The 19,082-nt window shown below is 35.0% G+C and overlaps 2 protein-coding genes across 2 annotated transcripts; one reads left to right on the top strand and one right to left on the bottom strand.

Annotated features, from left to right (window-relative positions):
- Positions 1–6,759: 6,759 nt before the first annotated feature.
- LOC112034226 (uncharacterized) lies at positions 6,760–11,375 on the bottom strand. Its single transcript, XM_024067033.2, has 4 exons — positions 10,909–11,375; positions 10,380–10,526; positions 7,510–7,587; positions 6,760–7,225 (listed from the first exon to the last, which is right to left on the bottom strand). Exons 1-4 carry the CDS (start codon positions 11,242–11,244, stop codon positions 7,004–7,006), a joined length of 783 nt encoding a protein of 260 aa, XP_023922801.2. The 5' UTR covers positions 11,245–11,375; the 3' UTR covers positions 6,760–7,003.
- Positions 11,376–13,480: 2,105 nt separating this feature from the next.
- On the top strand, positions 13,481–18,036 carry LOC112034232 (uncharacterized). The gene is made up of 4 exons (XM_065761383.1): positions 13,481–13,954; positions 16,140–16,292; positions 17,146–17,247; positions 17,772–18,036. The coding sequence occupies exons 1-4, from the start codon at positions 13,520–13,522 to the stop codon at positions 17,880–17,882; spliced, it is 801 nt and encodes a 266-aa protein (XP_065617455.1). The 5' UTR covers positions 13,481–13,519; the 3' UTR covers positions 17,883–18,036.
- Positions 18,037–19,082: the final 1,046 nt, after the last annotated feature.

The following is a 19,082-nucleotide window of genomic DNA, read 5'->3' on the forward strand; positions in this document are numbered from 1 at the left end:
CTTGAAGTTCTTGGAGGCTTTAGAGCTTGATTCCGGCAGAGCTTCTGGACTTCTGAGTGCTTCAAATGGTTTGGTCCCCTCTCTAAATCTCTTGATCTCTTTGATCTACTCAGCCCTCCTCAAATGCCTTAGGAAGGCTTCTATTTATAGGAGTTTAAGAGTAGGTAAGCGACACGTGGCGGAGTTTGATTGGTGACATGTGGCAGAGCTTGATTGGTGACATGTGGCAGAGCTTGATTAGTCCGCTTATGTCATCACTTACACGTGCGAGGCTGATTGTGTCATCGCTTACACGTGCGAAGCTGATTATGTCATCACTTACACGTGCGATGATGTGTGATTGGTTTTTTGCATGACACTTGGCAAATTTCTGTTGGTTTCTGAGTAATGATAGCAAAACCTAGCAGCAATATGCGATGCTTTGTAATTGGCCATATTTTGTGGACTTAGTAGTGTGTCGTGTCAGCTTGTGATAGGTCGGAAATTTTCCCTGTCTACACCAGGTATGAAGATTATAAGCTCTTCTATTAACAATTTTAGCAAAGAAAATAGAATGCTTGAAGCTAAAGAATTACCTGCAACAACATTTGATGGATAGGCACAGAATTGGCAACATGAAGTTCTTGAACTTTAGGAAACTGTTGAGTAGAGCAGGAACCAATTAAGGTCAGAAGTTGCTGATATTGGTCATGAGCGAAGGCTGGAGCTTGAGACACAGACATGGATGGAACAAAATCAATGACTCCAGTAGAGGTGTTGCCTTGAATTAGTTCAAGATTTGTTGAAACTTGATGAGCAGTGGCATTTTTACTGTTCTTGATCTTGAATCTTGGTGGGAAGCCGTGCAACTTATAGCATTTGTCCATAGTATGACCTAGCTTTCCACAGTGAGTGCATAAAGGCCTGTCTTTGCCTTTGAAGTTAATTCCTGAGTTCTTGGTTGCTATGGCAGTGGATTCAACTCTAACAACATTATGCACAGACCTCTGCATTTCTTCTTGGATGAACAAAGAGTGAGCCTTATTGACAGAAGGCAAGGGATCCATTGATAAGATCTGAGTTCTTACTTGAGAGAAGGCATCATTCACTCCCATAAGAAATTTCATGGTGGATTCCTTGGATTGAAGATTCTTCAACCTTTTATTGATTCCACACATGCACTGACCACAAGTACACTAGGGAAATGGACTCAAATTCTACAATTGGTCCCACAAAATCTTGAGCTGAGTAAAGTAATCAGTGAGCGATTGCTCTCCCTGATGAATCTCAGCAATTTTTTTCTGGATATTGAAGATCTTGGTTCCATTTCCTTGATTGAAGGTGTCTCGAAGATCGGTCCAAATCTCTAAAGCAGTATCTCTATAGATAATGCTTCCTTGGAACTTTGGTGATACGGAGTTGATAAGCCAGGTGCCCACTACATTATCGGCACGAATCCATGCTTGAGTAGCCTCTGGAGAATTCACCAATGGTGAAGAGATGGTTAAAGATCCATCAATAAATCCTAGCTTGTTCTTCCTAATCAGAGATTTTCTCACTGATCTCGCCCAAGCAGGATAATTTTCTCCTTCAATCAGTGGTTGAGAAGTGAGAAGTTCTCCTGGATTTTCTCCAGGATGCAAGAACAGAGGATTGCTAAGATTATACAAATCTTGTGAAGAAGATGAAGCTTCTGTAGTGGAAGTGTTGACCGTTGCTATTTTTGCCATTGAAAAGCTTGAGAAGCTTGTAGAACACAACAATGGTGAATAAGAAAAACTCGAAGGAGATAACAATGGTGGATGAGTAAAAACAGAGAGCAAAAGCAAATCTCAAAGGAGATGATAGTGGTGAATGAGAAAAACAGAGAGTTCCCAAAATTGATCTGAGGAACCCTAAGAAAATTAGAAGCGCTTAAGAAATCGCTCTGATACCATATAAAATTTTGATAAAAAATTATTTTCCATTGAATAATTCTGTAACTGTACAATTGTATATATATACTAACTTCACCGCTACAAGCACGTGTGCACACAATGTAACAAACATAACAAACTCACTCATGTGCTAACTAAACTAACTAATCAAGAAAAACTACAAGCCGTTCATGTATACTCATCAAGCAAACCAAGCAAACCACACTGTCGTTTAGAGGAATAATTACAAGTCTTCAATTTCTTCAACTCTGAGAAACAATCTGGACTTCTGCTTGAATTTGATCTTGAATTTCTTGTCTTAGTTGTTCCAGTGCCTGTTTGAGCAGTTCTAATGCACTGAGTACCAATCTGTGCTGCACTAATTGTGGCAGTTGAGTCTGCATCACCTGGTGCATTGGCTGCTGCATTGGGTGGCATGCTGTGTTGCACTGGTGTGGCAGCTGGTGATGGTGCACTGGCTGCTGCACTGGGTGGCATGTTGTGTTGCACTAATGTGGCAGCTGGTGATGCATCCTCTTGCTTTTCATACACAAAGCACACAAAAAGGGAGAGGAGAGAGTGAGCGAAGGAAGAGTAAGAGATTTCTTTAATAATTCTATGTCTCACTAAAAAGTTGGCCAAGAAAAAGTTGTGAAAATATCAAACAGTATAGGACAGTCATGAGGGGTAAAATGGGTAAAGAAAAAAAAATCCTCAAACAAGACATGAGTTAATAAAAATGGCTAACCGTTGATAGTCAAAGGTTTGACCATTTGAACTATTTCGAGTAGATAGCCTGATCTAGGATCAAAGAAAGACTGTTTGTACAAAGAGTAAAGTACTATAATGAGATGAGGGATCTCCTTGGCGACAAAGGAGAAAAATTTCCAGGTCTTCCATTTTATAGGATTGAAAAGGAGGTAGTGGTAAATTGGTAATACAGTTCATGATTAATGAAGTTTGTGAAATTATAAAGGAGCTGGTAATTTATAGAACAATAAGGGGTCTCTAATAAAACTCTAACCTAAATAATCCTAAGCTTTATCTAGATTTATTTCGGCACAGCAAAAAGACAGCTTTAACTTTTTTTGGATTTAATATGATGAAGTAATTAACTTCTAAACTATAATGTAATTGTCGCTAGTTCTACTACCCAGGACAAAAGAAAAGGTTTGATACTATCAAAAATAACTTTAGATAATAGTTTGTGTAAATAATATTAAATCAACCACTTCCCTTGTGGTGGTATTGCTATTGGTGCATGCATTTCTCACAAGATTGCTGATGGCTCATCCTTAAGCATGTTTATGAAAACTTGGGCAGCCATAGCTCGAGGTGAGAGTAAGATATATCCACAATTATAATCATCCACTCTCTTCACACCTGCAAGTACTTTATCTAGATTTGAACTAAAAACTGGTTTGACAAATGTGAAGCTTGTATTAAAGAGGTTTGTGTTTAGTTCTACTTCAATAGAGGCTCTTAAAGCAAAATATGCAGAAAGCTCTGGCTTAGAATATCGGATATACCCTAGCCGTATAGAGGCTTTGTCAGCTTTTATATGGAGTCGATATGTATCTGCTACTGATTAAGTTAAGTTTTAGTCTGAAAGGCTCCCCATAATTCTTCATGCAGTGAATTTGCGAACGAGGATGTATCCCCCGCTACCTGACTATCCTTTTGGAAACTTATTCCGAGTCACAACAGCTAGCCATGGTGTCTAAAGAAACCAGCCGGGAAGAGTGGAATAGCATTGTGGGCGAGTTAAGAGATGCAAAAAGAAAAATTGACAAGGATTACATAAATAAACTAATATGTTCTTAAGTGTTATTACAATGAGTGTGTGGTGTTTTTTTTTTTTTTTTTGGGTTTCCCACAGTGTTTCCTCAAGGCTTTCAATCAGAGACTAATCACTGTTCGTGTTGGGTGAGCCCACGAAGGGGTAAAACACTGGCCCAAGAAATTCTTTTCAAAGTGCAGGTGTGTAGTGTTGGCTAAGACTAAGTCAGGGACATAGGGCTGTCACAGGCAGAAAATTGAGTGAAAAATTGACCCTATGACACACGGACACCCCCCACCCCCCCACCCCCCACACACACACACACAGAAAAAGAAAAAAAGAAGAAGAAAGAGTAGATAAATTGGGACTAAAATTATGTTTGGGCCTTTGTTCCCCTCCCTGCCAAGAACATAGCAGCACAGTCCCCCAACCCAAAAGGAAAGATTAGTCATTCTAATTTCTAATTCCAAATTTAAAAAGAAAAAGAAAAAACAGAAAAGAAAAAGACTAACGACTGACGACTTGGAGACTGCAAACCATCAAGCATTAACCACTGGCCCACTCAGGAGCGGAGATACATTGCTCCTTGGGGGGTCATGGCCCCCCTAAATTTTTTTTTTCCTCCTACAACTATACTAGTGATAGGATATAGCCCTCCCAAAAATTAGAACAGGACCCCCCCCCCCCCAAACAACTATTTCTAAAATTTCTAGTTAATCCAATGGATTTTTAGTTAGCCTCCTCAATTGTTCAAAACTTTATTACTTGTCCACCTCAATTATTCTTAAGATTTATAGTTAGTCTAAAAGATAATGACTAATAGTTGATCTTCTCCATTGTCCAAAAAATTTATAATTAATCCAATGGATAATAACTCACTCTCTAGCATCATTGACAACCCATTTCCCAACATAATATCAATTTTTTTTTCATCTTTAGGTACCTACGAAGCTTTGTTGTAGCTGCTAGTGCCAACCCATTGCCCCATTTTCTTTCTTCCTAACACAAAAACTCCTATCTCAACCAAAATTATTAATCCATTTTTTTTTCCTGGTGCAACATCATCTTCTTGACTCTTTAAAGAAGTGAGTATGCAAGTGCATTTTCTTTTCTCTCTCTTTTATCAATCATCATTGTTATTTTACCATTAGTATTATTTTTGTTTCTTTCTTCTGCCACTATGTGTGTGTTGAAATGCATAAGGGTATTTAAGATTTTTTTTTGTTCACATTTTTGTATTGCTATCTTTATTCCATTAAAGATTGTTGGGCATAATTTTGATGTGAATTGTTCTTTATTGGATTTTTTTTTTGGGGTATTTGTTTATAATAAACTATATAATTTTTGTATGTTCATTAATATTTAAGAATATAAAATATATCTAAGTTAATAATTTTGTATTCAATATGAACTATGGTTAATATATCAATACTACAATTCAGCCCACCCAAGTAAAATTTTCTGGCTATGCCCCTGGGCCCACTGCCCACCCACCTCAACCCAATGTACCAAATTTCTAGTATTTATTCTCTCATTCAAAATCTAATACTAATATGATTTTTCTATGATTCTCTTTCTCCACCCCATACGTTTATAATTTGTGTGAGTATGTGATTGTGGTGTTTTTTTTTTTTTTTTTTGGTTATGAATTGAATATATGCATAATTGATCTGTGAGTCTATAATTGTGAATCTGTGACTGTGTTTGTGAGTCTGTCTCAGAGACAGAAAATTATTTTTACTGTGAGTTGTGTGAGTGAAGCTATATCATATATAGAGAGAGTAGGGGCGGTAAAGAGTATCAAATAGTGTTTATTTGTTTGACTGTTTGTTTGGTAGTGGGGAAACAATAGGGAACATGCACAGGCATACTAACAGAGGAAAGTGATTCAAGAAACAAAAATTGGTAAAGTAAGGACAAGTGCCTTAGTAGTGCATTATAACAGTATGTTTGGGCCGTGGGTAAGTAACAAATATAGAAGGACAAAATAAAAATGTCACACAATTTTTTTTTTGTTATACTCCAGCCCCGTAATTTAAAATTATGGGTCCGTCCCGTACTTTACTAACTATGCGAAATTCAAGGATAATTTGAATTTGAATTATATATGAAAAAAATTTGGTTACAAACTTATTTGGAATGATCTTGCTCCAACCTAGGATGTGGCAATTAAGAAAACATTCATTTATAGTTTTATTCATATGACATGTGACTTTTTAAGGACAAAGTTATTGCAGCTTGGGCCAAGGGATGGTTTGGTGTTTCGATTGTGGTTAAAGATACAAATGCGATAAAAGAAGAAAATGCCACAATCCAAATAGTTATATTGACAGGAAATGGGCTGTTTGAAAACATAATGAAAAATATAGCCATTTGGGCTATTTCTCTGTAAGATAAGTGAATGAAAAATTTATATTATCATTGATTTTTTACGTTTACAAGAAAAAGAGGCCAAATGGCTATATTCATTAACTTAACACATTATAATGGAATCCATATTTCTGATGAATATTAGATATAAAAGTCAATGATAATATAAATTTGAATTTTGTATCGATCGTCTCAATTCCAAGAGTTCCCATCATTGTCTTCAGCAATTAATGTCTTGATTTAGTTTTCAATGACATGTGAATTATAGTTTCCTATGTGTTAAATGGGTTAGGTTGGATTGCATATCAGTAGCTTATAAAGAAAGATTGGACACGGATAAAAGCTCTGGTTTTGCCCAAAAACACGTCAAAATGATGCAATAAGTGAATGCAATCTCTTTGCAAGGCTTGAAAATTTTTCAGTATAACCTTTTTTCTTTTTTGGGGGATATATTTTGCTGTGTAACCTAGTCCACACCAGTGTAGCAAAAATTTGAGCATAACAGAAATGCAATTTGTTAGAGCAGAATGAAGACCTAGGGATAAAATGCTAACCATTTAGAGGTGGTAAGGCTTTAGTGACATGAATAACCTCAAAAAAACACATGGTTATGGTGGGCAAGTTGTATGATCAAGTTATTCGTGGCATTGATATGAATCCTGAGATATGAGACATAAATTTAGGCGTGCCTAAATCCAATGTAAAGCTAGAGACAGATGGAGTTCACACAACTCAGTCCTGTGGACCTACAATTGATTATAGATATATAGCATTGAGAAAGACGGTTGCTGATATTGGCATGTTTGTTCTTCACAAATAGTATTTTCTCACATTCTTGTGATTAGACGAGTACAATCCTAACCCGAAACGAAGAATGAACAAAGCAAAAGTAATGTCGGTAAGGAATTTTATATCTTATTCAGTTATTTGTTACTTGCACCTGCTATACAATAATTTATTATTTCAGTGCTTTCGCTCTCTGAAGGGCCTGAATCTCTTTAATATCTTCTTTGAGAAGATTGACTACCTCCTTGAACTTTCTGAAATCAGAAACAACTTCCTTGAGTATGTCTTCTTCCAAACTAGGTTGCCAATTGAAGTTTTCCCGAATATAGGTAAATTCTTTCCAACAATCTGAGGCTTGTTCAACGTTAATCTCCAATATGAGGTGAAGAATAGCCTGTGAATTTTTCAGATAAGACACAAATGTAAATATCAGTTTATCTTCCTTTTTCTGTTTTGCTACCTTATGGAACCTCGTGAAGAAGGCCATCTAGTTCAGAGAACAATGAACTATACTGATTAAAAACATGGGTGGGATATGGGCTTGGTGACTAGAACATGAATAGCTCTGAAATTGAATCTGATTAATTTGAAGAAGTCATATTCTCTAAATTGTTTTCAGAAAGTGCCTCAACTCTAGGGTGAAAGACTAAAGTGAGTTGTCTAAAGAGGGGGATATACCTTAAAGAGTGGACGCCGTGCATCTGAAATCTCTACTTGGTCGAAGCATTTGCGATCAAAAGCCTTTTTGAATTCTCCCTAATTCAAAACAAAGGATAAGTTGTTTTTGACTCAAACCAAGTGCAAAATCTGTGTCCAAAGTGACGTGACAAAAAACAAAATCATAAAAAGAAGAGGTTGCTGTTTTTACTTAGTGGACAAAAATCACTGCAGTTTGGTAGATCAAATAACCAAATTAATCTATCAATAAGATATTGAAACAAGAAGAAATTGATATATCATTCTCAGATAAATAATGAGGTTCTGTGACTCATCAATATCAATATATATATAAAAGCAGAGACCTCATGTGGGAGAGCATCAGGTTCTGCCATGTGGCTCTCTCTTTGAAGAGTTTACTCCCTCCACATCTCTCTTCTCTTCATGTCTTTTAGCATACCCAAACAGCTGCCTTAGGGTATTTTTCCATTTGACCTTCCACCTTGCCTAAATTTTTAATGAGTGCCATATGGTTATTTCTCTCTCTCTCATTTAAAAGGGTGAATATCCTTATCTTAAAAGGAATTATAATGCTTTTCATTTACCCGACCTTGATATCAGATTTGGGCTTTTCATCTCCACCATCACATGTAACTCTTGCATTGCCTAACTTCTCCTATACCCAATCTTCTTATATGAGTACTAGAACTAGAATACAAATGCAAAAGCATTAATGTGAAGAAGGCAGGGTTAAAAGTATATTGAACCTTGTGGGTTGTGATCACGTCCTTTGGTACTCTCTCTCTTTCTCTCTCTCTCTCTCTCTCTCTCTCTCTAGATGTTGACAAGCATATGGCTATAACTAAAATTATATTGAAAGCTAAAACTCATTTTGAGTCTTGACAAGAAAATAGTTGTTTTCCTTCTTTCTTTCTATTTGTGTGTGATGATATGACATCGTTGAATTATGACAATAGAGGATTTGAAGCTTGCATTGAAGAAGAAAGTGGATGTCATGGATGGAATAATCCAAGATCGGTCATGGTGATATCATATGGTAATTGTTCTTTATTTGGGTTAATTATGGAGTACATGAATTGGCAGTCTATAGTGTTATTTCTATATTCCATGAAATTTTTGGTTGTGTTAAGATCAATTTACTCATTGTACAATAAAAAAAATAAAATAAAATAAAATAAAACACATCAAGGATTAGTATAAGATTGGAGAATTGATATTAGCTAGATAAATCTAACATGGCATGTGTCTACAGATATTATTTCAGTAAATGATTTCATATGTGCTTGGCTGCTTGATGATGCTAATTAAGGGTGAATATGGTGATGGTTGCTGGTGGTGACCCAACACGCACAACTGGACCCTATTTGGTCTTGTGTCAATTTAGATTTCTTTCAAAGATACAATATTAAGTCACCTGGCCTTAAACATGTACAATTTTATTTAAATGGAATTATAGTGGTAAGTTGGTAACCATATGGCTTTAAAAATTCATCTGATTTCTTTTTCTTTTTCTTTTTTTTTTCTTTTTTTATTACAAATTATTTGGAATTTGTGACAATTCACCCTTGGCACCATGTATTACCATATGGGCAATATATTATAATTCAATTTGGTATCTTCTCTTAAGATCCATAGTACCATATTTGATCATTTGGTATTCTTCCATTGTTAAACTATTTGTAATAATGATTCTGTCACAAAGGAAATGTGCAGCCATAAAAATAACATCATATATATTATTTTAAAACATGAGGTTCTGTTTTATGGTGCTTTATCAAAGTAATTTTGTATTTAACCTTCAATCTCATATTTGCACATAACTTTGAATGATTGGCATTCAGCCCCTAAAGCATGTAACTTTGAGGTATCCAATTCAGAAAGAACTCCAAAAGGATTACAACCAAAATTGAATTTTGTGTTGTTTTGTATTGTTTTGTTTTCTTATAAAAATGCACACCATGGTCATTGAAGTGTATTTCCAAATTAAGAGGCTTCATATCAATTTACCCAAAAAAAAAAAATTGTTATGGATATATGCGTGTGACTTAAAATTCTCGCTTTTTATGACAAACTAATTGTTTCATCTAATTTCTAATTTTTATAACAATTATGCTATAGTATATATTTTTTATCATCTTAATTTGTACTACTTTAATTCAACAAAAACCTTTATGTTATCACAACAATAATTCATATTATTACTCTAATATATGTTCAACACTTTCCATAACCTTTTTACATAGAAGCTTACAACATTATCCATGCATCGTGTGGACAATCCACTAGTACCACTAATTGCTTAACGTGAATGGACCTAGGATTCTTAAACTTGGAAGTCAAGTTATTTAATTCCTCACATCATACCTTTCATACTTCAGCCAACTTGGTTGCTGCTTATTTTGATTCTAAAATTATTACTATAGAATGCTTCATGACATCCTGATTTGTGGGTCTAATTTCTATTGCTGACAGCCCAAGACACTTGAGACCTGACTTAATGGCTGAATTTGGCTCATTCTCTGGGTGGTACTCTACTTATTGGCCACACTAAGTGGCGCTGAGGTCATGGGCTTCACAGAGGAGCAAACGCCAATGTTCAAGCACTAGGGGGAGATTGGGAATGAATTGAGAAAAATTTCACCATCATCACCAATGTTTGCTGCTCTGTTTCCTTTTGTATTTGATTGCATTGCCCCCTTCCATGGAGGTAATTCTCTAAATTTAATAAACCCCAGTTTTCAAAATGCAGAGCAGTCTTATCAAGGATTATCTAAATTCATGCTTTGAAAGGTGCAATGGGGTTGACAAGTTCCCCAAAAACATTACAATTAGCATTTGTAAAGGAAATTGAGAAGTGAAGAGTCTGTCACCTGGTAGATTAGCATTTCCACAAGTAACATTTCAATCTCGTAGGCTTCATGTGGTTTCTTTTGCTTCATGGCCCTCTCATATGCTAATTCTAGTACTGCCGCTGCCTCAGCTTCTTGTCCTGTCATTTCCAGCTTTGCCACAGTACTCTTTAACCAAAACACAAAAAGCTCATAAAAATTATATACCTTAAAAAAGATTCTTAAACTTTGAAGAGTGTTCAAATAATTAATGTAGTCTATTCAATTTTTTTAGCAAGTTAGCCAAATAAGAGATCTAGCAAACTATATCTTTCCCCCTTCATGAAAACATGAAACTAATTTCCCGAATTTTAATTAAAGATTCAGAAACTTTGGCTTCCACAGATTGTTTCAAGAAAATCTGTAAGTAAGCTTAGGGGAGTAAGTATGCTTAATGAACTTCAATTATCTGGAATAGGAGGGATGGGTGGAAATGATAAACTATGTTATGAACAAGTAACAGTAGTTTGACTGAAATGTTGGCAAATAGGAAGTAGAGACCCTCCCTAACCTTCAACTGAAAGAAATCTGGTTTTTCCTCTACAAGTGTGTTCTTCAAATTTTTTACAGCTTTACTTGGTATTGTTGCATCTAGTCGAGCTTTGTGAAAATCTATCAATCTCTGCAAGGCTGGTTTGCCACCGTGAATAACACCAATGGACAGTGACCTTGTAAAAACATGTCGATTTCTTTTCAGAGAACGACTTACATAACCCCACGCAATATAAATGCCGGCAAAGATGATGATGGGCGTTGCAGTTGCTGCCAATCCATATTTAGCCTGTATGCTGAGATTTTTGAACATGTTTTTAATGTAGATTTCAATGCTTCTAATCATATTGCACATGAGAAAATATGCATCTTAATTATTCATTCTAGGTGAAGGAAAATTTAATGAATGTTCCTCCCAAAATACGTGGAAGGAGAACTTTGTGAAGAGGATGAGAAATAAAGATGGATATCTTAAAGAAAACCATTGAGGACTATACTCGTAGCTTGTCAAAGCATATGAAATGGTTCTGATTACAAACTTGTTCCGTTGGTAAAGAAATTAATGCTTTTTCAGGCATCTTTCAGATTGTACGAAGCAAGAACTTTTTCCACTGTTAATATTATTTTGGAAAATAAATTGAAATGGTTCTGATGACAACCTTACTATGTGCGTCACGAAACATGCTTGTTAAGGAATATTTAAGGCTGTATGAGAGGATTGTTCCTCTCCTACACAAGAAGCAAGAACCTTATCCTTGTTTTCTTTGGAAATTCTATGCTTTGAAGCAGAGCATTATACTAAATGCAAGGTTGGTTTTATTTTATTTTATTTTTTTCACATGAAAAATAGACAATCTCATTGAATTACAAGTATTTTGACAAATGTCTAGTTACACATAAAACAAAAGATGAAAAAAAAAAAAAAAAGAATAAAATAAATAACATTAATGATGTGACTCTGATTTACTTGTAAATTTATGATACCTAATATGAACTGTAAAATGTATTTATTTCAAATGAAGGTGATTGTAAGGACACGATTTGCTTCCAAAGCCTAAATGGATGGTCAATGGCCCAACGATCCCAAAACAATGAATTTGTAGAGAGTGAGCTTGAAACTGAACTTTCAATGAGTTTGGTGGATAATGATCATAGTAGGTTAGTTGTTACTAGAAAGCATAAATCAAACAGTTCTGAACAAGAAAAGTTATCCTCGATCAAGTCCAAGGAAGGTTCTTATATATTTCTCTTAGACTTATTCAAAATTACAGTTCTTGAGTATACAGTGATTTTTCTTTAGATTTTCTTGATGATCTCCCTTGTATTGGGGTTTTCTCCCTTTATATTCTCTTTCCTTCTTTCATCTCAACCCTCTACATGTAGATCAGATTGCTGGACCTAATACTTGTCACATCAACACCTTCCTAAAGTCTTTGGGGGTTGCTGTAAGGTTGAAAGTTACTGTTCAGGTATTACCTCCACATTAATGCGGTCAGGGAATTAGATGCAGAGCATTTAATGTGGTGGCAGTAGTTTTCTTCTCAGATATTTCCCAACTCTATTTTGTCTTATCCTTCTCTGGTGTTTATCCTTTCAAGCACGATTGCCTGTTGCTTTGTTCTTGATGGATGGTCAGACCATTTGACCTTTACTCTACTTGGTCAAGGAGGTGTTTCTTCTCAGACAACGTCCCCAACTCCTTATAATCAGACTTTTTCTACAACCCATTAATCTGTATGCCCTCATTAGTATTTACCTGTCCTCGAACTATATGATGTCATTGGGCATGGCCCACAACCCAATACCTATATATGGGCCCTTCATCCCTACAATGATCATTTTCTTGTTAAAGGTCCATTTGGTTGGAGTGATTTTAGGGGAATAAAAAATTGGGAGAGAAAAGTGGAAGAAAAATAATTTTTTTTTTTTGAGTGTTTGGTTGGAAGGATTTTAAGAGGGAAAATTGATAGGGTTGGGTTTTTCTTCCCTTATTCACCAAATTGTTTTCTCTGCAAATTAGAGAGAAAACTGGATAGAAAATGGGTTGCAAAATGGTTTTTCCCCTTATGTTTTTCAAAAATTGTTTTTGTTTTCTTGTTAGTGATATTTTTTGCTCATTTTTTTCTTTTTTACAAATGAAGTACCTATCCATATTCAATTTTTTAATAAATATATAATGTGTTACATTTTTATTTTTTATTTATTTCTAATAGGATCATGAGAGTAAATTTATATAAATCATATTTTTCATCTTCTCATTAGTCTTTTCAACCAAACAAAAGAGATTTTCCCCTCTCTACTTATTCACCCCAAACCAAACACCATGATAAAATACAAAAATCTCTTCTATCTCCCCTCTTTTCTATCCCCCAATCAAGTGGACCCTAAGGTTCTTGTTAACAGTAATTTATGACATCTCCAAGACAGATCCTTCCTGGTCGTGTAGCACGTTGTTTATACTTATAGATAAAAGCAAGAAGCCTTGCCAGTAAAACTATACCTTACTTGACTCCAAAAAAGGCAATGTGTTGAGCGTGACTACTAATTCATGACCAATTATAATAAGTAGTGGTATCCTAAATGCTACACAATGCAGTATCCTCCTAGTTCCTGAAAGTACACACAGTTCCATGGAATCCACACTTCTCCTCCGCAATGCTCCCCTGCCTAGTGTGCCCCTACAACGCATCTCTTCCCCTGTGAATCAGAGTGCTGCAAGGGTAACCGTACCTAATTTCAGCCTTAATCATTTGACTCTTTTGCTTGCGAACAATTCCTTACCCCGCCCACTTAGGCATGACTTCAGTCCAATTGTTTGTGCCGTAAATAAGTTCTCGACACATTCAACAAATGATGAAGGTGACAATAAAATTGTAAGAGGATCCGTAGGGGCGTCTCTGGTAATGGCATGTGTTCTTGGTATCATTAGTTGCGGTTGTTGGATGAGTCCAATAGCTAATGCAATTCCTCCGTGGAGTTCAAACAGTTCATCTCGCCAAACGGTTGCAGCTGATTCCCAGAAGTACAAGACAAGGAAAAATCTTCCAGACGTTGAAGCCCTTAAGGTATCATTCTCTTCTTTCTTTAGCTATTTCTATTATGAAGTCAAGCTTCAGCTTGTGTTACTATATGCTCAATGTGCGCAAAGTCCTGCTGAGTATTGCTTATCCAATTTTGGCCTCAATTTCATCAATTGAAATATGAAGCCTAAATGATACAGGACCCTCTCCATTTCAAGTCAAATTTATTTTGCGTTAAAGCAAATTAACTATGATGATTTCAGATAAATTAAGTTATACTAGTAATTAAATTTAAGTAGGTGACTCTTTAAAAGCTAATAAACCATTTAAATATTTTTTTAAATCCTAAGTCTCCCTTGTTAATTAGTGAGGAAAAACTGGACAGATTAAATTAGCAGCAAGCTTAAAAGATAACCACTCACCTCATTGTTATACAAACAAGAGGTATGTAATTCCCATATCTTGTAATTCCTAAACTGGACAGTCTACCTTTTGATAGTTTGGCCTTTGTCTTCAATTTTGACTTAAAAATAAGGATTGCTCACATTTGAAGCACCCTCTAAGCGAGTAAAAATCCTATATCTTGTGATAAAAAATATTTATTGTAATTTGTATTCAACTTTATGTAATTCCGTACACAATTTTTTTGTACACCTAGCCTAAGTAGCACGGACACAAACACGGATACAACATTGACACGGACACGGATACGAGGATAAGGCAATTTTTGAAAAATAAGGATACGACACGGCGTGGACATGGCAATTATATAATTATTAAAATTTTATATTTAGGCATATTTTTTAATATTTTTAGACATAAAATACGTTAATGTCCTAGAATTTAAATTATGTAAGAGCTACAAATAAGTAAACTAACATTCAAAGTAGTACAATAATACACATAAAATGTTTAGAGTACAAACCAAAAGTTTAAATAGGCTACATTCAACATCAAACTAAAAACATATAAGGAAAACAAGCTTTAAAATTTTGGGATTAAAAAAAAAAAAAGAAAAAGAAAAAAGAAAAAAGAAAGAGTTATAACTGAAGTAACACTAACAGTACACAGCATATCTAAAAAAAAAAAAAAGAGTGAGAGAGAGGAGAGAAGAGGTCGGACTCTGACCTGTCCACGCTGAGAGAGAGAGAGAGAGAGATCAAAAGGGACAGAGGGCATGGCATTGACGGTGACTGTCTATGGAGCTCGCCGACTCGTTGATCAGCTCGATATAACACCGGCAAGGAATAGAGGGCAGCGGGCAAAGGCCAAAGGGAGGGTTAAGCTGTGGGTTTCAACTTTCCTAGTGATGACTTCTCAGACTCTAAGCTTTTTTGTTTTAGGGTATATCACAAAATCAATGGTAATGATTTATTCATCTATCAAAATCTATGAATTTTTTTTTTCACGGTTGTCGTGTCCACCGTGTTGAAGCCGTGTCAAAGAAGCAAAAAAAAAAAAAAAAAAAAAAAAAAAAAAAAAAAAAAAAAAAAAAAAAAAAAAAAAAAAAAAAAATTATATAGTGAGAGTGGAATTAAAAAAAAAGAAAAAAGAAAAAAGAAAGAGTTATAACTGAAGTAACACTAATAGTACACAGCATATCTAAAAAAAAAAAAAGAGTGAGAGAGAGGAGAGAAGAGGTCGGACTCTGACCTGTCCACGCTGAGAGAGAGAGAGAGAGATCAAAAGGGACAGAGGGCATGGCATTGACGGTGACTGTCTATGGAGCTCGCTGACTCGTTGATCAACTCAATATAACACCGGCAAGGAACAGAGGGCAGCGGGCAAAGGCCAAAGGGAGGGTTAAGCTGTGGGTTTCAACTTTCCTAGTGATGACTTCTCAGACTCTAAGCTTTTTTGTTTTAGGGTATATCACAAAATCAATGGTAATGATTTATCCATCTATCAAAATCTATGAATTTTTTTTTTCATGGCTGGCGTGTCCACCGTGTCGAAGCCGTGTCAGAGAAGCAAAAAAAAAAAGAAAAAAAAAAAGGATACTACTCAAACACCAGAGTCTGGCAAGTCGTTCCGGTATCCATGTCTGACACGTGTCGGACACCGGTACGTCGCCAAAAATGGCATGTTGGTGCAACCTAACACCTAGCACCTCAGGTGCCTAATGTTACACAAAATTTTCAACTATGTCTTGATACCAACTGAGCTAGAGCTGATTGCCAGATTGTCTAAATGCCTATGATTTTTCTTTTTTTTCACAACTATGTTGTAGAAAGAAGCCAAGATGCTAGCAAATTCCGGACGTGATGAAGAAGTATTGAAGCCACTGCGACAGGCACTTGATAAAGCTTGGAGTGAGGACTCTAAATACGGGGATCCTCACTACAATATTGAAATGGCATTGGTTGAAGTTCTCATATATCTGGTATGACACAAAATTTCCCCACTCTAGTGCACAAGAACATCGGACATTGCAACTTCAAGCATAGAGCCTACTATACTTTTGATTGGGTGCAACCTGTGATCTCGCATCTTTTAATCACTTAAAATCAGAACTTGGGTACTGCACCCTTGAAAGTTGACAAATTAAATTTTTTCATAACCAAATTCACCTTAAAACATTTAAATAATGAATTGAAAAATCTGTTTTAGACCCTATCTATTTTATAGATTGTGTAGAATTATTCAAGAAAAAACCACTCTGGGTCTTGGGAATCCAATGTCATAAACAATTCACTATAAGAAAGTAGTTACAACAGTCTATTTACAAAATTTTTGTATGACTATAACTAAGTTTGCAGCCAAACTTTGTTCTTGGTTTTAAGTTCTAACTATGCACCACGGACCATCATGTCAATGCCATAGTAAAAGCATCTGCATATTATTTATTTATCTGCCAAATTTTTAGTTCTAAGTTTATAGCCAAATTTTTGTATATTATTTATTTATCAGCCAAGGCATCTGCATTTCGAACTATAATTCCTTTTGACATGATTCCTTTATTTAACATCTTTGTGTTTACTTAATGAACACTATCTTTTAGTATAATCACATTCATTATCTTTCCAATAGTAAACTGCAAGGATAAGAAAAGAAACATGACTGGTTTAATTCTAGCTAATGGTCAATATAGGATGAATAAAAAATGTATGAAAGCAGAAAAGAAGTCCATTGCTTGAGGTAAACCTGATCAGTTGAGCAGAATGGGTACACCACCAAGCATTCTTTTTATCTTCATTTGCCTTCGCTGTTCATATTGTTTATGTCTGCTTATACAGGGAAGATATGAAGAAGCCAAAGAATGCCGGTGTCTCAAACTCGGCCTCAAAGAACTCAGAGATTCACGTATCAAATCAGATACTCGAGTTCCTCTTTACAAGGTTCGTAAATTTCATATCATCAAGAATATATACAATAAAAGAATAAGAAAAAAAGTTAAAAAAAAAAAAAAAAAAAAAAAAAAAGAATTTGCAAAATGTCTGGCTATGGCTTCTCTCACTTCGTAGTTTGACAAATGACTTCTCTCACTTCGTAGTTTGACAAATGATGACTTCAATATTTTTTTATTTAAAAAAAAAAAAAATTAGCATAGCAATTGACCAACTCAAAAGTTCAAAACCATAATTGTATAATAACTTGCATAATAAGAAGCACAGACATTTCATATAAGGTGCATATTTGGAGTGTCATATTTGTGTCATATTGGTATTATACAGGCCGTTTCATGTTATAATTTTTTAAAAATTGCTTGTGTCACCATGTCATACTTGTGTCCATGCTCCCTAGCTTGCATGAATATGGTTTCAGCTGTAAGATTTTTTTTTTTTTTTTTTAACTGACTCGGATATTTTTCTGAAGAAACAAAATTCGAAACATGATGGTTCTTTGATTTCTACTTGTACAGGGTATTATATATACTATGTTGGATGAAAAGGACAAAGCAATGAAGTCGTGGAAAGAATTCGCTAAGTATGTTGAAGATGAATCCGAAGTACCCCTTTTTCAACCCAAATAGCTCAGTGACCAGAATCGTAGCAAGTTGGTTGCAGCAAGAAAAGGATTTTAGATATTTCATTCCATTTCTTATAGAACTATGTATTGCAATAATTGAGAAAAATGCATAACTGATTCTTATTACTGATATTTTTTTTTTAATATATATATATATATATATATAAGACTTACTACTGAATTGATGATTGTATTTATACAAGATATTCCAAAACAGAGGGCTGTAACTAACTAACTAACAGAAAAAATAACTAACCACTCCACTAATAACTGACAGCACTAACACACATGCTTTACACGCGGGAAATAGCACCATTTATAATTTTTAAAGGAAAAACTACTTGTAGCTTATCAACCAAGAGTAAAATGACTTGTAGCTTGCAGTTGTAGGTTTATCTTCTCAATACTATGTACATAATATCTTTGAATAATTAATTTTTTTTTTAAAATTAAATAAGAAGGATTCATGGCATAATTTAACCTTTGTGTTTCCTTTTTACCATTCTTTTCTAATATTATATGATTTGAATGGGCAGTATTGCTCCATAATAGTTGTTCCTTGCATACACCAAATAAACTATGTGTTATGATCTTATTATCCTATATGGTTTAAGTGCAAGCTTAACAATGTGTATATAAGCTCTTGGACACCTCCTTGCAAGCTGATTTTTAAGGATGAGTTCTACTTATAACTTTGTATCATTTTTGTGGTTGGTTCTTGAAAGGGACGACCTATAGTTATTGAATAATTTCTCCCAGTTTTTTATATTATAAGCTCTAATAAGAAAGGCACGATGTTGGTCCTGAACATGCAGAGGACTAACAGCACACAAATAGAAAGGAAAAAGGAAATTGCTTCAACACCATTCTAAATTTAATGCGTGCTGAAAATAAAACTAGCTAATTTTATCTACATTCATGGATTCAACATCAACACCATGAAAAATTTTTAATAATCGAAACAAGCATCACAATACAAAATGAAGTGTGCTAGAAAATTCTGTGTATGTTTAGCTAATTTGATCATTATTATTCATTTCTTTTGATTTGGTGCTTAGGACTTTGTTATAAATTCTCATATATTTATGATAGAGGAATTTTTGTAGCGTTGATAAACTCGTCCATATTAGGCAAAGGCGACGACCCTGATGAAGTTGTCAGCCTCACCAACACGACCATAGCCTGAGCGACAATAGGATAAGGT

This window comes from Quercus suber, unplaced genomic scaffold (assembly GCF_002906115.3).
Source record: "Quercus suber isolate HL8 unplaced genomic scaffold, Cork oak 2.0 scaffold_409, whole genome shotgun sequence".
Lineage (NCBI taxonomy): Eukaryota > Viridiplantae > Streptophyta > Magnoliopsida > Fagales > Fagaceae > Quercus > Quercus suber.

Excerpts from the sequence above, each read along its gene's own strand:
- LOC112034226 (XM_024067033.2), bottom strand. The coding sequence starts at position 11,244 with ATGTGCAATATGATTAGAAGCATTGAAATCTACATTAAAAACATGTTC. Across the intron at positions 10,527-10,908 it reads CAGATTTCTTTCAGTTGAAG|AGTACTGTGGCAAAGCTGGA; the intron begins GTTAGGGAGGGT and ends TTTTGGTTAAAG. Across the intron at positions 7,226-7,509 it reads CACGGCGTCCACTCTTTAAG|GCTATTCTTCACCTCATATT; the intron begins GTATATCCCCCT and ends AAAAATTCACAG.
- LOC112034232 (XM_065761383.1), top strand. The coding sequence starts at position 13,520 with ATGGAATCCACACTTCTCCTCCGCAATGCTCCCCTGCCTAGTGTGCCC. Across the intron at positions 13,955-16,139 it reads CAGACGTTGAAGCCCTTAAG|AAAGAAGCCAAGATGCTAGC; the intron begins GTATCATTCTCT and ends ACTATGTTGTAG. Across the intron at positions 17,248-17,771 it reads CTCGAGTTCCTCTTTACAAG|GGTATTATATATACTATGTT; the intron begins GTTCGTAAATTT and ends CTACTTGTACAG.